The sequence below is a fragment of the Stenella coeruleoalba genome (genome assembly GCF_951394435.1).
Source record: "Stenella coeruleoalba genome assembly, chromosome: 14".
Lineage (NCBI taxonomy): Eukaryota > Metazoa > Chordata > Mammalia > Artiodactyla > Delphinidae > Stenella > Stenella coeruleoalba.
In genome coordinates, this window is record NC_137160.1 from 8,733,498 (window position 1) to 8,750,693 (window position 17,196).

A 17,196-nucleotide genomic window follows, 5' to 3' on the forward strand; every position below is an offset into this window, starting at 1 on the left:
GAACCCTAGTCCGGGAAGATCCCACATGCTGCGGAGCAACTAACCACAACTACTGAGCCTGCGTGCCACAACTACTGAAGCCCACGCGCCTAGAGCCCATGCTCTGCAACAAGAGAAGCCACCGCAGCGCACCGCAATGAAGAGTAGCCCCCAATCGCCGCAACTAGAGAAAGCCTGCGCACAGCAATGAAGACCCAACGCAGCCAAAAATAAATGAAAAAAAAATTCATTCATCTTCACATCACCAGCATCTAGAGCAGTGACTGACACAGAGTATAATATAAATAAATGCTTCTTCTGTTCAAGTGAACCAAAGGGAAACAGATATTTTGATGACCAAAACTTGTTCCATAATCGAAACAATTGTGCTTTCACAATGGCAATCTGCAAAAATTTCTCTACAGATTTATCAGTTGTGTACATGTCAGAACCATACACCATTACGGATGGTTTATGAATCCGTATAATAGAAAATTATGATCACTGACCATAACAGTTAACTTTAGTTATTTGCATTGCCAAGTCATGAAACACTAATCCAATTTAATCTTAATCTTATTTGCAATAAATCCCTAAAATCACAAAGAATAAGTAATATAGAATTCAATTTTTCTGCCCATTTAGCTATTAGAGCTCATATGAGTATGAACTACTTACATAACTCAAAAATATGAACTTTTCAAACTCACTTTTAACTCACTGTTAAAGGAATTGAGTGAAAAAAATACAATTGTGCATTAAGGTACTATAGATACTTTCATGGAAGAAATAGAAACAAGCTGTATATGTTTTGTAGCATATTGACCCTAAAACACATAAATTACAACTGCCACTAAGAAAATATTTTAAAAATCTAAAAACCATTTATCAGAAAAATCCCATCCATAGCAATAAATGTGTCTGTTGGCTTTAGGACAAAACAATTCCAAAACAACCTAAATTTCCCAAAGTCAAAATTTGAATTTAATTCTGGTTTTAACATTTATGTCATAGCCTATAAAGGCTATTTGTAACACGATGTGTTTAATTGACTCAAAAATAATTTTTCTGAGACTAACTAAAAAGAAACCAAATAGGAGTGAACCAGCTACATTTAAACGTTTATGCAGATACTTACAATAACTATTGACAAATGCTTATTACATAGTTGCCCAAACTAATGGAGAAATATACTCACTGAAAATAAGATCAGTTGCGTGGAAAACTGAGACAAAGCTATAACAGGAAACCAAATACACAAAGGTTCATCCCTTACTTCATGTTTTTCTTCCTTTTGGAAAAGCTTGAAACTCTCAGATTTGTCATATTTTAACATCTTCATACAAAATTTGTCACACTCTCTTTTCCTATCATGAACATTTTATATATTTTTTATATTACAATGGGAAAAAATCAAACTATCAGATATGAGATAGTACAAAAGAAAATATTCAGATTTGAGGTATGTGAAAGTTAAACCAGCATCTACTAGACATCAGGGCAGGAATATACAGAAAGTGAGAACATCTTCTTCCAAAGAGTACCCATACCTTGTTTTTTTCCTGTAGTTCAATTTGTGATTTCTTGAAATCAGGACCTTGAGAGTTTGCAATTAATCTATTTTTCCTGTCCAGGAGCTCTTCCATGTCTTTCACTTGGAACTTTAGCCTTCTATTTTCTCTTTCCAGTCCTAGTTTTTCTGTTTCAAGTATCTCCCTCTTGTCCCACTCAGATGTATTTTCAGCCTGCAATCTCTCTAGCTAAACACAGAAAACACAGAAAAGCAACGTGTAGCATTTGTAATTGCCAAAAGGCCAGGCACCCATCAAACAGGCGTCCACTAAGAAAGGTTCATGGATATGTCCATTTATACAATTTTTAAAAAGAAAACTCTATTTATCTGAAAAGTTGAGGACGACACAAAAGTCCTAAGACCCATGCCCTAAATAAATATACCTGCCTCCTTGGTTAGGGCACTATTTCTATAACCAACCAGACCATATTGTCAAATAAATACGTTAAGTGGAAAACTGATAATATTTTGTCAATAATCTCCACTCAATTGATGAACATTTATCAGTTTAGAAGGCACAAAATCATTTCTTGGACAATTGTGGTTGGATGGATATAGTTCATGTATTCATTTACTCATTCATTCAGTTATTTACTATAGCTTTCAACTTGTAGGCACTGCAAATAAAGACAAGTGAATGTAATAAAACATCATAAATGCCATGATTAAAGTACTATACAATTGGGCTTCCCTGGTGGCGCAGTGGTTGAGAGTCCGCCTGCCGATGCAGGGGACACGGGTTCGTGCCCCGGTCCGGGAGGATCCCACATGCCGTGGAGCGGCTGGGCCCGTGAGCCATGGCAGCTGAGCCTGTGCGTCCGGAGCCTGTGCTCCGCAATGAGAGAGGCCACAACGGTGAGAGGCCCGCGTACCGCAAAAAAAAAAAAAAAAAAAGTACTATACAATATAATCAAACTCACCTGAGTGAATGGCCAATTTGATTTTCAGGGAATAGAGGTTGGCAACATGATTAAAACATGAGGTATTTTTAAACTGTTTGTTATGAATAAAGATTGAAAATTACTTATTTTTACACTTAGTTTTAAATGGCTTGATGGCAAAGTATTGAACAGTATTATACTATTTTAAAGTAGTTCTCATGACATTTTAAATTCTAAAAGAGAAGTCAACATTAAGAAACTGTTAGACTTCAATAATATCTTTGGAAATTAATTCTGATTAAAAAAGTCTAAAAACTGCTTTTTCATACACATATAATTGTGCCATTATTGTCAAAAATGTTCTGTTCCCAAATCTAAGTGAGGCTTTAGCTTCTTAAAAACAAGAAATTAAAATTACATTCTTGGCACTAGACCTTGTTTATCAATTAAATATAATAGACTAAGGGATCAAATTTTAGATGACCTGATTTGACATTTGGGATGCCTGTTTGGGATATGAGGTGAAAACAGTATTTCAAAATGCAATTTAGAACATGACATGTCTTTAATTATTAAGATTAATGCTTAAACTTTTTGACTAACATCACATCACTTATCAGAATGAAAATAATAAAGTTGTAATAAAAGTCACCAACTTAGTGATGAAAAATTAATTTTAGGAGAATAAATGTACTCTTGGTCAAGGACAAATACAATGCTATGTCAAGTCTTTGTAAAATTTTAGGCATTTAAAAGAAATTGCTGAAGTCAGTTTTATACCTAATAACAGATAAGAGGTACAAACAGGATTTTAAATAAGTAATAGATGGTTTGAATGAGTAAACTCTAAATTAAAAAAAATAATTGAAGAAAGGAATCATATTAACAGTAATGACAACAAAGCTTAAATAATGATGTGTGATTATTTACTATTTGAAGATTTTTAGTGACATACCAATTATCTGATAAATTTAGGTATATAACACATATCAAAAAAAGTAAAGGTTTTGTGAAAATTGGATCATAAATATTATTAGCAGTTTTATTTTTGATTTCATTTTTCAAAATTCTTTCTTGTAAGATTATTCTTTTCTAAGAATCATATGAAAATCTATCACCTTAAAAGCCATTCAATTAAATGCAAGTTAAAATGATGAAGGAAAGATCAGGTAATATTTTAAACTTTCATGTTTTTTTGTAAGCAATTCTAATAACTGATCAAACTGAAATGGAATTCCATTGATTTGCTTCCAATGATCAAGAGAAACATTCTAGAACATTTTAATTCTAACTCTAATATGCTATGAATTTTAACTAATAGTGGGTACTACTCTTAAATGAATTTCAGGTAATACAGGAATTATTGAAAAATATTTTCTAAAAACTTTTAATGTAGAAGTATATTCTAGCCAGAGTAAACACTAAAATATTTGTTGATTTAATGACCTCCAATTTTATGAATATTAAACATTGAGAAAATATATAAATATCCAACTATTCAGCTGTTTAACAAATATTTATTGAGTATCTTTCAGGCACTGGATATACTATTTTCAAAATACAAGTATATATATAAGTATAAATTGGGCAACATCTTGTAAGGGAGAAAAAACCCTGGATGCTATGGGAAAGACCTGCAGTAAATTAAGTAATCAGAGGAGGTTATTTGAAGAAACAATACTTAAGCTGAAACCTGAAGTTTAAGAAGGCAGAGAGGCAGAATCAAGCTAAGAGTATCTCAAAAAAGGGAAATAGGAAATAGGTTTGAACATTATAAGATCCAAGAGTCCAATCATGAAGTATTAGGAGTTCAGGAGAATAAGTATGAAAACAAGTAGTCACTGATGCTTAAAAGCAAGGGTGAATTTAAGAATCGTTTGAGTTTCTTGTGAAAAAATGTAATATTGTGATTATTCCCAAGGATGAAATATTGGGTCATTTATTTTATTTATATAGGTATATATGTATATGTTTATGTATTTGCTTGCTTCCTTCCTTCCTTCCAGTTTTACTGAGATATGATTGACATACAGCACTGTACACATTTAAGGTGTGCAGTGTAACGATTCAGTCATTTCTAAACATATTCATCTATAAGCTCGATCTTCCTGAATTGTCATTGCTTGATACTGCTGAAAGGACATCAATAATAGACTGCAGTGAACTCGATAACTAGAACGTAAATTTTATGAAACCAGAACCGTGTCATTTTGCTCATCAGCCTGGCACCTGACATGTGCTGTGTCAGTGCTTCATAAGGACCTGTTGAGAGGAAAAAGCTCCTCTGTATTTCAATTACAACAATTGTGCACAAAGTGAAATTAAGGTAGCATCCTAGAAGAGCCAGTTATTTACTCACCATTACTTAATGCCAACAGAATTTCTCAGTACATTTACTCTTAACTCTTATTAATGTTGTCATGGCTGCGTTGCATTTTGTGATAGGTAAATACAGCGAGGTAAAGAGAGGATTTTCAGTAAAATGACCTAGAATTGAGTCTCAATTCTTTTTATCCTGAGAGCCTCTATTTTTCATTTATAAAATATGGAAAATATTTCCTACAGCTTAGTGTTATGAGGCAGTAATTATTTAGGGAAAATAGTTATTAAACTTTCAAACTCAACACAAATATTTCCTGTCATAAATTTGGTTTCTAAAGAACAAAACATACCAACAGCCAATTCAAGTAATGACAGGTGAAATAGTGTATTATTTTTCATCGTGTCTTATCAAAATGGCATCTTGTAAAGGGACCTTTTCAACGGAGAAAAACCCCAGCAGAATGCACAGTGTGGTGTGTTCTGCAGGTCCGTGAAGTGCCACCTAAAAACACTGTGGTGTTCCAGTAATTGACTGCAAATATTCAGAATTTTCATTTCAGACAAGTCAGCTATAAGACCTCATTACAAGCACTGTGATTTTGGAAGTAAGAGGTACAAAGCAGGAATCTTGTTATTGCCTAGCAGTAGGAGATGATTACCCTTTTACTGAAGACCTAATATATTCCTGGTAAAGAGCTATATAGGTTATTTCTTATCCTTACAATAATCCTGTAAATTTGTATGTGCTACACAGGAGGAAACTGGAGTTCTAAGATTAGAAGTAATTCTCAAGGTGGGCAAAGAGTCCAAGCCATGGTTCACCTAAGGTGTTTCTCTGATTCCAGTCGTGAGTTCACTCCACCCGCACCACGCTAACAGATAGCCACTGATGTATGCATATCCCCTTGCCATAGCAACCAACACACTCTGAATCCATTGTACTACACTGCAGCAAAGATTTTGTTGATGTTTTTCTTTTGTTTTGATATATTTTGGGGATTTTGATCCTTGCTTCGTTGCAAATTAACTCAGGAGAAGTGATTCTGTAGACTCACATTCAAAAGTCTGGAAACTGAAACCTAAATGCAGTGTGCATATTGCTGATGCCACCCCTCCCCCTCCCCTGGATCTTTTAACACTCATCCTCTAAGCATGTCATGGAATCACAAATAAGAAGTGAGGACACCTCCTCCTAAATCAGTCTACTTCCCTCCTGTCCACAGTTAACTATAGCTCAGTGATAGCTCACTCCCTCTTTTACCAAAAGTCAACAGAGCAATGACTAATTTTAGCAATAGGTAATGTCGTGTGTATTTTAGTTGCTTTAATTTCATTTAAAATCCTTGGAGAATTTCTAAAAGTAAGGAGTCCTAGAACTAATTTGAAACTAAATGTATGTCAAACTTAAATACAGGGAGAGGGATCCACATGCAGAAACAATTACTCTAGACACTAAACCTGAACAGAAATTAACCCAAAATGGATCACAGACCTGAATGTAAAGTACAAAACTATAAAACTCATAGAAGATAGATAGCCTAGGAGAAAATCTAGATGACCTTCGGTTTGGTGATGACTCTTTAGATATATCACCAAAGGCATGATCCATGAACAAAATAATTGATAAGCTAGACTTCATTAAAATTAAAAACTGCTCTAGAAAGACAATGTCAAGAGAAAGAGAAAACAAACCACAGACAAAATATATTTGCAAAATATATCTAATAAAGAACTGTTATCCAAAATATACCAATAACTATGTAAATTCAAAAATAAGAAAACAAACAACCCAACTAAAAATGGGCCCAAGACTTATGGATAACAGACATCTCACCAAAGAAGGTATACAGATATCAAATAAGCATATGAAAAGATGTTCCACATCATATGTCATCAGGAAAATGCAAATTAAAACAATGAGAGGGGTGGAGTCAAGATGGTGATGTGGGAAGATGCAGAGTTAACATCTTCCCACAACTAGGGTGCCTGCTGGCTGCTGGTGGGTGACTCTGATGCCCAAGGAGACGGGAGGGACCCCAAGTGAACTGGTAGGATGTGGGGGGACTGAGGGGGGAGGAGAAATGGAAGCCAGACAGGATTGGTGTCCCTGAGGCCAGAGAGATTAGGAGAGGCAGGAGGGAGGGGCCCTCCCAGACTGGAGGAGCAGGAGAGGAGAGGAGGGTGTTTGCCCCACCCATTCGAGCCCAGGAAGCCTTCTGGGCTCCCAGGTTAGGTCCGCTGCCCCCTGAGACCAGGGGTGGGGGGCATGCCTGGGCCCCTTCTGTTCCTTGAGCCTAAGCCCCAACCCCCCCAAAGTTCCCAGGGCCTTTTCCAGCCCTGGGGGTCCTAAGCATTGGCTCTGCCCACCACCCAAACCTCCTCCTTGCTTAGGCCCCACCCTCCACAGCCAAGGCCTTCCCCCCTCCCCTTTTTTTTCTTTTCCCTCCTCCTCTTTTTTACTATTGTAGTACTTATGTACCTTCCAGTTGTTGATTCATCTATATTTTTATTTTTATATTCTTTTTAACATATCTGTTAGTTTCCTAGTCTAATTTTATTTTTTACTTTATTATTGTTCTTTTTTTTTTTTTTGCTGCCCATGTGGCTTGTGGGATCGTGGTTCATGAGCCCAGAGTCGGGCCAAAGCTCCTGTGGTGGGAGCTCTGAGTCCAAACCACTGGACTAGCAGAGAATCTCAGACCCCAGGGGATATTCATCAGAGTGAGGTCTCACAGAGTTCCTCATCTCAGCATCAAGACCCAGCTCTACCCAATAGCTTACAAACTTCAGTGTTGGAAGTCTCAAGCCAAACAACCAGTAAGACAGGAACACAATCCCACTCATAAAATAAAGCAAAAAAAATATGAGATGGCAAAAAAAAATGTCACAGATGAAGGAGCAAGGTAAAACCTATAAGACCAAATAAATGGAGAGGAAATAGGCAATCTACCTGAAAAAGAATGCAGGATAATGATAGTAAAGATGATCCAGACTCTCAGAAATAGAATGGAGGCACCGACTGAGAAAATACAAGAAATGTTTAACAAAGATCTAGAGGAACTAAAGAACAAACAAAGATGAGCATCACAATAACTGAAATGAAAAATACACAAGAAGGAATCAATAACAGAATAACTGAGGCAGAAGAACGAATAAGTGAGCTGGAAGACAAAATGGTGGAAATAACTGCCAAGGAACAGAATAAAGAAAAAAGAATGAAAAGAATTGAAGACAGTCTCAGAGACCTCTGGGACAACACTAAACGCACTAACATTTGAATTATAGGGGTCCCAGAGAAGAGAAAAAGAAAGGGTCTGAGAAAATATTTGAAGAGATTATAGTTGAAACCTTCCCTAACATGGGAAAGGAAATAGTTACCCAAGTCCAGGAAGCACAGAGAGTCCCATACAGGATAAACCCTAGGAAAAACACACCAAGACACATATTAATCCAACTAAGAAAAATTAGTCAAAGAAAGAATATTAAAAGAGGCAAGGGAAAAACAAAAAATAATATACAAAGTAATCCCCATAAAGTTATCAGCTGATTTTTCAGCAGAAACTCTAGGAGCCGGAAGGGAGTGGCAGGATATACTTAAAGTGATGAAAGAGAAAAACCTACTACCAAGATTACTCTACCCAGCAAGGATCTCATTCAGATTTGATGGAGAAATCAAAAGTTTTCAGACAAGCAAAAGCTAAGAGAATTCAGCACCACCAAACCAACTTTAAAACAAATACCAAAGAAACTTATCTAAGTGGGAAACACAAGAGAAGAAAAAGACCCACAAAAACAAACCCCAAACAATTAAGAAAATGGTAATAGGAACATACATGTGGATAATAACCTTGAATGTAAATGGATTAAATGCCCCAACCAAAAGACACAGACTGGCTGAATGGATACAAAAACAAGACCCATATATATGCAATCTACAAGAGACCCAATTCAGACCTAGGGACACATACAGACTGAAAGTGAAGGGATGGAAAAAGATATTCCAAGCAAACGGAAATAAAAAGAAAGCTGGAGTAGCAATACTCATATCAGATAAAATAGACTTTAAAATAAAGACTTTACAATAAAATAAAGACAGTTACAAGAGATAAGGAGGGACACTACATAATGATCAAAGGATCAATCCAAGAAGAAGACATAACAATTATAAATGTTTATACACCCAACATAGGGACACCTCAATACATAAGGCAAATGCTAACAACCATGAAAGGAGAAACCGACAGTAACACATTAATAGTAGGGGACTTTAACACCCCACTTACACCAATGGACAGATCACACAAACAGAAAATAAATAAGTAAACACAAGCTTTAAATGACACAATAGACCAGATAGATCTAATTGATATTTATAGAACATTCCACCCAAAAGTGACAGAATACACTTTCCTCTCAAGTGCACACAGAACATTCTCCAGTATAGATCATGTCTTGGGTCACAAATCAAGCCTCAGAAAATTTAAGAAAATTGAAATCATATAAAGCATCTTTTCTGACCACAATGCTATGAGATTGGAAACCAGTTACAGAAAAAAACTAAAAAACACAAATATATGGAGGTTAAACAGTGCACTACTAAATAACCAAGAGATCACTGAAGAAATCAAAGAAGGAATTTAAAAATACATAAAAACAAATGACAATGAAAACACAATGACCCAAAACCTATGGGATGCAGCAAAAGCAGTTCTAAGAGGGAACTTTATAGCAATACAATCTCACCTCAAGAAACAAGAAAAATCTCAAATAAACAACCTAAACCTACACTTAAAACAACTAGAGTAAGAAGAACAAAGAAAACCCAAAGTTAGTAGAAGGAAAGAAATCATAAAGATCAGAGCAGATATAAATGAAATAGAAATGAAGAAAACAATAGCAAAGATCAATAAAACTAAAAGCTGGTTCTTTGAGAAATTAAACAAAATTGATAAACCCTTAGCCAGACTTATCAAGAAAAAAAGGGAGAAAACTCAAATCAATAGAATTAGAAATGAAAAATGAGAAATCACAATTGACACTGCAGAAATACAAAGGATTATACAAGACTACTAAAAACAACTATATGCCAATAAAATGGACAACCATGAAGAAATGGACAAATTTTGGGAAAGGTACAATTTTCCAAGACTGAACCAGGAAGAATTAGAAAATATAAACAGACCTATCACAAGTAATGAAATTGAAACTGTAATTTAAAATCTGCCAACAAACCAAAGTCCAGGAACACATGGCTTCACAGGTGAATTCTATCAAACATTTAGAGAAGAGCTAACAACCATCCTTTTCAAACTCTTCCAAAAAATTGCAGAGGGAGAAACACTCCCAAATTCATTCTATGAAGCCACAATCACCCTGATACCAAAACCAGAAAAAGATATCACAAGAATAGAAAATTACAGACCTATATCACTGATGAACATAGATGCAAAAATCCTGAACAAAATACTAACAAACAGAATCCAACAGCACATTAAAAGGACAATACACCATGATCAAGTGGGATTTATCCTAGGGATGCAAGGATTCTTCAACACTCAAATCAATCAATGGGATACACCACATTAACAAATTAAGGAATAAAAACCATATGATCGGGCTTCCCTAGTGGCGCAGTTGTTGAGAGTCCGCCTGCTGATGCAGGGGACATGGGTTCGTGCCTCGCTCTGGGAAGATCCCACATGCCGCGGAGCGGCTAGGTCCGTGAGCCATGGCCGCTGAGCCTGCGTGTCCAGAGCCTGTACTCCGCAACGGGAGTGGCCACAACAGTGAGAGGCCCGCATACCACAAAACAAACAAACAAACAAACAAACCATATGATCATCTCAATGGACACAGAAAAAGTTTTGACAAAATTCAGCACCCATTTATAATAAAAACTCTCCAGAAAGTGAGCATTTTGACAAAATTCAGCACCCATTTATAATAAAAACTCTCCAGAAAGTGAGCATAGAGGGAACTTACTTCAACATAATAAAGGCTATATATGACAAACCCACAGCAAGCATCATAGTCAATGGTGAAAAACTGTAAGCATTTCCACTAAGATCAGGAACAAGACAAGGATGTCCACTCTTGCCACTCTTATTCAACATAGTTTTGGAAGTCCTAGTCACAGCAATCAGAGAAGAAAAAGAAATAAAAGAAATACAAATTGGAAAAGAAGAAGTAAAACTGTCACTGTTTGCAGATGACATGATACTATACATAGAAAATCCTAAAGATGCCACCAGAAAACTACTAGAACTAATCAATGAATTTAGAAATGTTGCAGGATACAAAATTAATGCACAGAAATCTCTGTCATTCCTATACACCAACAATGAAAAATCAGAAAGAGAAATTAAGGAAACACTCCCATTTACCACTGCAACAAAAAGAATAAAATACCTAGGAATAAACCTGCCTGAGGAGGTGAAAGACTTGTACTTAGAAAACTATAAAACACTGATGAAAGAAATCAAAGATGACATAAACAGATGGAGAAATATACCATGTTCTTGTATTGGAAGCATCAATATTGTGAAAATGACTATACTACCCAAAGCAATCTACAGATTTAATGCAATCCCTATCAAAATACCAATGGCATTCTTCACTGAATTAGAATAAAAAATTTTATAATTCATATGGAAATACAAACGACCCCGAATAGCCAAAGCAATCTTGAGAAAGAAAAATGGAGCTGGAAGAATTAGGCTCCCTGATTTCAGACTATACTACAAAGCTACAGTAATCAAGACAGTATGGTACTGGCACAAAAACAGAAATATAGATCAATGGTACAGAATAGAATGCCCAGAGATAAACCCACGCACATATGGGCACCTAATTTATGACAAAGGAGGCAAGGATAGACAGTGGAGAAAAGACAGCCTCTTCAATAAGTGGTGCTGGGAAAACTGGACAGCTACATGTAAAATAATGAAATTAGAACACTACCTAACACCATACATAAAAATAAACCCCAAATGGATTACAGACTTAAATGTAAGACAAGACACTATAAAACTCTTTGAGGAAAACATAGGAAAAACACTCTTTGACATAAACCACAGCAAGATCATTTTTGACCCACCTCCTAGAGTAACAGAAATAAAAACAAAAATAAACTTAATGGGACTTAATTAAATTTAAAAGCTTTTGCACAGCAAAGGAAACCAGAAACAAGACAAAAAGACAACACTCAGAATGGGAGAAAATATTTGCAAATGAAACAACAGACAAAGGATTAATCTCCAGAATATACAAACAGCTCATGGAGCTCAATATCAAAAAAACAAACAATGCAGCTAAAAATTGGGCCGAAGACCTAAATAGACATTTTACCATGGAAGAAATACAGGTGGCCAAGAGGCACATGAAAAGATGCTCAACATCACTAATTATTAGAGAAATGGAAATCAAAACTACAATGAGGTATCACCTCACGCCAGTCAGAATGGCCATTATCAAAAAATCTAGAAGCAATAAATGCTGGAAAGGGTGTGGTGAAAAAGGAACCCTCCTGCACTGTTGGTGGTAATGTAAATTGATACAACTACTATGGAAAACAGTATGGAGGTTTCTTAAAAAACTAAAAATAGAACTACCATATGACCCAGCATTCCCACTGCAGGGCATATACCCTGAGAAAAGCATAATTTAAAAAGAGACACATACCACAATGTTCATTGCAGCACTGTTTACAATAGCCAGGACATGGAACCAACCTAAATGTCCATCGACAGATGAATGGATAAAGAAGATGTGGTACTTATATACAATGGAATATTACTCAGCCATAAAAAGAAACAAAATTGAGTTATTTGTAGTGAGGTGGATGGACATAGAGTCTGTCATACAGAGTGAAGTAAGGCAGAAAGAGAAAAACAAATACCGTATGCTAACGCGTATATATGGAATCAAAAAAAAAAAAGGTACTGATGAACCTAGTTTCAGGGCAGGAATAAAGAGGTAGACATAGAGAATGGACTTGAGGACATGGGTAGGAGGGCAGAGCTGGGGCGAAGTGAGAGTAGCATCGACATATATCCACTACCAAATGGAAAATAGTTGGCTGGTGGGAAGCAGCAGCATAGCACAGGAAGATCTGCTCGGTCACAGCTTTGCAGTGACATAGAGGGCTGGGATAGGGAGGATTGAGGGACGCTCAAGCGGGAGGGGATATGGAGACCTGTGTATGCATATGCCCGATTCGCTTTGTTGTGCAACAGAAACTAACATAGTATTGTGACGCAATTATACTCCAATAAAAATGTATTAAAAATTAAAATTTTTTAAAAAAAAACTAAATATTCCCTGCAAAAACTTAAAAATAAATAAATAAAACAATGAGATACAACTACACAGCTGTTAGAATGGCCGAAATACAGAACACTGACAACACCAAATGCTGGTGAAGACGTGGAGCAGCAGGAACTCTCAGTCATTGCTGGTGGGAAGGCAAAGTAGCACAGCTATGTTGAAACAGTTTGGTGGTTTCTTACAAAACTAAGCATATTCTTACTATGCTGTCTAGTAATCGAGCTCCTGACTATTTACCCAAAGGAGTTGAAAACGTATGTCCACATAAACACCTGCACACGGATGTTTATGGCAGCTTTGTTTATAATTGCCCAAACTTGAAGCAACCAAGATGTCCTCCAGTAGATGAATGGATACAATGTGGTATGTCCACACAATGGAATATCGTTCAGCACTAAAAGGAAATTAACTATCAAGCCATGAAAAGACATGAAAGAAGCTTAAATGCATATTACTAAGTGAAATAAGCCATCTGAAAAGGCTATACTCTGTATGATTCTAACTATATAACGTCCTGGAAAAGGCAAAGTTAGAGAGACATTAAAAATATTAGAGGTTGCCAGAAGTTGCAGGGAGGAAAGCGGAAAGGTGAGAGCAGGGAAGGATATACAGGTGGAGCACAGAGGATTTTTAGGGCAGTGAAAATACTCTGTATGATACTATAGTGATAGATACATATCATTATACGTTTGTCCAAATCCATATAATGTATAATGTACAACACCAATAGTGAACCTTAATGTCAACTATGGACTTTGGGTATTAATGTTGTGTCAATGTAGGTTCATCATTTGTAACAAATGTACCACTCTGTAGGGGATGTTGAACATGGGAGCTTCTATGGTGGAGGGCATATGGGAAATCTCTGTATCTTCTCCTCAATTTTGTGGTAAACCTAAAACTTCTTTAAAAAATAAAGTTTTAAAAAAATTTAAAGAGAGGGCTTCCCTGGTGGTGCAGTGGTTAAGAATCCGCCTGCCAATGCAGGGGACACAGGTTTGAACCCTGGTCTGGGAAGATCCCACATACCGTGGAGCAACTAAGCTCATGGGCCACAACTACTGAGCCTGAGCTCTAGAGCCTATGAGCCACACCTGCTAAGCCTGTGTGCCACAGCTACTGAAGCCCATGCTCCTAGAGCCTGTGCTCCGCAACAAGAGTAGCCACTGCAATGAGAAGCCCGCGCACCGCAACAAATAGCCCCTGCTCGCCACAACTAGAGAAAGCCCGTGCACAGCAATGAAGACCCAGTGCAGCCAAAAACAGAATAAATAAATAAATTTATTTAAAAAAAGTTAAAGATAAACTATTTATATTTTGGATACTCATCTTTTCTCAGATATATGTTTTGCAAATATTTCCCCCTAGTTTTTGTCTTATGTTTTAGTTATCTTAGCAGTATATTTCACATAGTAAAAGTTGTAAATTTTAATAAAGTCCAAATTAACTTTTTTTTAATAAAAAAGGAGGCCAAAACTTGTATCTCAGATTGAACATGAATCAAAAGCAATGCGAATTTAAAAAGGACAATGCATCTATGTCTAAATGAGTCAGTATATGTTATAGCAAGAGAATGACAAGAGAAATGTATTCATAAAGGCTTTGCTGATGCCCTGGTAGAGAACACTTACAAATTTCACAAGTAAACCTCTAAATGGTTATTTTGGACCCCTGATTTTGCAACAGCCAGGCAGTCTCAAAAATTCTTAGTGGTGTTACAAAGTTCCATAAGCAAATATTTTCCTCATTTCATGTAGAAGTTAATAATCATCTATATATAGCCTAGTAACTATTAAGATAAAAAATATGAATGAACACATTGTTATTATCCCAAATGATTTTAACTGTTTTATGAGTGTGTCCAAAACAGTCAGAGAAAAGCTTTAACATAAAACGAGAACAGTGAAATATGCTTTCCTGCAACTCTCCTGCCAAACTTTTATATGCTACAGTGGATTTCTTATAAACTTAGTAAGGTGTGAACCTTTACAAAAGCAGTACGTAGAGAATTTTAGAAGTGAAGCACAACAGAGGTTTTAAAATGTGGATCTTGTTGCAGAGATAATAGGAACCAGAGGTTTATATATTATATATATAATAGGAATTAAGTTTGCCACTCACTAACTACAACCTCAAGTGTGTTCTACTACTAGGAAAAACTATGTAAATGTAAAATGCTTAATAAGATCTGCATCAGGAAATTAAGCAAACCATAAAGGGTAGACCCTCTTTATTTCCAGAATCTCTCTTAAAAGTAATTTTAAAAGTAGACAAACTGGGCGCTTCCCTGGTGGCGCAGTGGTTGGGAGTCCGCCTGCCGGTGCAGGGGACGCGGGTTCGTGCCCCAGTCCGGGAGGATCCCAAGTGCCGCGGAGCAGCTAGTCCCGTGAGCCATGGCCGCTGGGCCTGCACGTCCGGAGCCTGTGCTCCACAGTGGGAGGGGTCGCAGCGGTGAGAGGCCCGCGTATGAAAAAAAAAAAAAAGTAGACAAACTATCTTGGCCCCAGGGATGGTCTTCTCAGAGATTCTGATAGCTCTCAGTGTCTAAATAACATGAAACTGCTGATACAACCTAAAGCAAGGTTTTCCACTCGACTGAGATTATGATTCATGTTAATCCATGTATTTATTTTTTCTAAAGGATTAACAACCATTTTAATTAGAAGTTATTTTGACTAATTGTACTCTGATGGTTCAGATACAATAGAAAGTTAACTTTCATTATTAACACTGAGCTGTAAAGAAGAAAAAAGTACACAGTACATGATTTACAGGGGGGAAATAGTAGAAAAGGAGATGGTAGAGTGAATTAAATCTAGAGAAGGATGATAAACATGAAATAGTGCCAAAAGTATTCATGAGAACCCCCTAAATCGCCACTTTACATCAAAAATGCCTTAGTGTGACAATTTTATGTTTTAATGTTGCTTTTTTAGTATGTTTGGGGGGAAATCTGACAAAAGAGATATATTGAATTCTTTCAAAAACATAGTGAAGAATAAAAAATTAGTTTGTCTTGTTGATTAAGCCAGAATCACACAGTCTTTTAAAGCATTAAACTGAGATTGTTCATTAAAAAGATGAATATTATAATGCAAGTTAATTCCTTCCATTCATCTTTAATCTAAAGTCAATGCTTTTTACTGGCTACACTATTTACCACTGGCTTCCAAAGACAACTCTGTTGATAGATCAACTGTCCATATGTGGGTGGCTCTGTTTGGGCTCTTATTCTGTTGTTTCTTTGGTTTGCCAATCATTACACAAATGCTACTCTATTTATAATACATATATATTTATAGATATAATTTTTGCTGGTATATACATATTAATTGCTCTTATATCCAGTGGTATCTCTAAACTTTTATGAATTATAATTTTTAGATTATTTGGTGCTTTCTAAATAGGTAATTGCACCATCTGTGATCATTACAGTATTGTATCTTTCCAATTCTTGTAACTTTTTCTTCTTTTGTTGAACTGCCTAGCATCTGAAATGGAATGTTCAATATAAAGTGATACCATGCTTCTAATAGTTCATCATTAAATAAAATATTGTTCTCTAAAATTTTGTTACTCTATCAGGTTTAAAAATTCACTTTGATTCTTACTGCGCTAAAATGTTTTTCCCTATAATCATGAATTGAGTTGTAGCAACTGAAAGCGAACTTGTAGATAACCACATAATTGATTTTTTCTTGTACTCTGTTTAATGTGCTGACTTATATAATAAGTGATCTAATGTTATAGTATACCTTGCATTCCTGTGACAAATCAAATTTTTTATTCACCATAAGATTAAGACTACTCGTATTTGGTTAGTATTTTTGCCATTATACTTATGTGTGAAATTGATTATAACTTTCCTTGCTTATATGACCCTTGCCTAGATGCAGTATAAGGATTAAACTAACACAGTGGGAAGAATTGGGAAGCTTTTCCTCTTTTTTCTCTTTTCTAGAAGATGTTCTATAAAGCTGGAATTATCTACTTTGAATGGTAGAACTTAACCATAAAGCATTCTGATGCTGGAGTTTTATTACAAAAAGAGTTTTAATTCATTAATTTTAAATTTACTTTATTTAATGTTATAAATCAATTCAGATGTTCTATTTT

At 35.9% G+C, this 17,196-nt stretch overlaps 1 protein-coding gene across 1 annotated transcript in view; it reads right to left on the reverse strand.

The window, feature by feature from the left end:
* Positions 1 to 17,196, reverse strand: part of CCDC102B (coiled-coil domain containing 102B) — a gene marked incomplete at its 5' end in the record, with an annotated part of 223,675 nt that overhangs the window by 114,363 nt on the left and 92,116 nt on the right. The window contains 1 exon segment of the mRNA XM_079943339.1: positions 1,530 to 1,739. Coding sequence (XP_079799465.1) covers positions 1,530 to 1,739 — 210 coding nt within the window.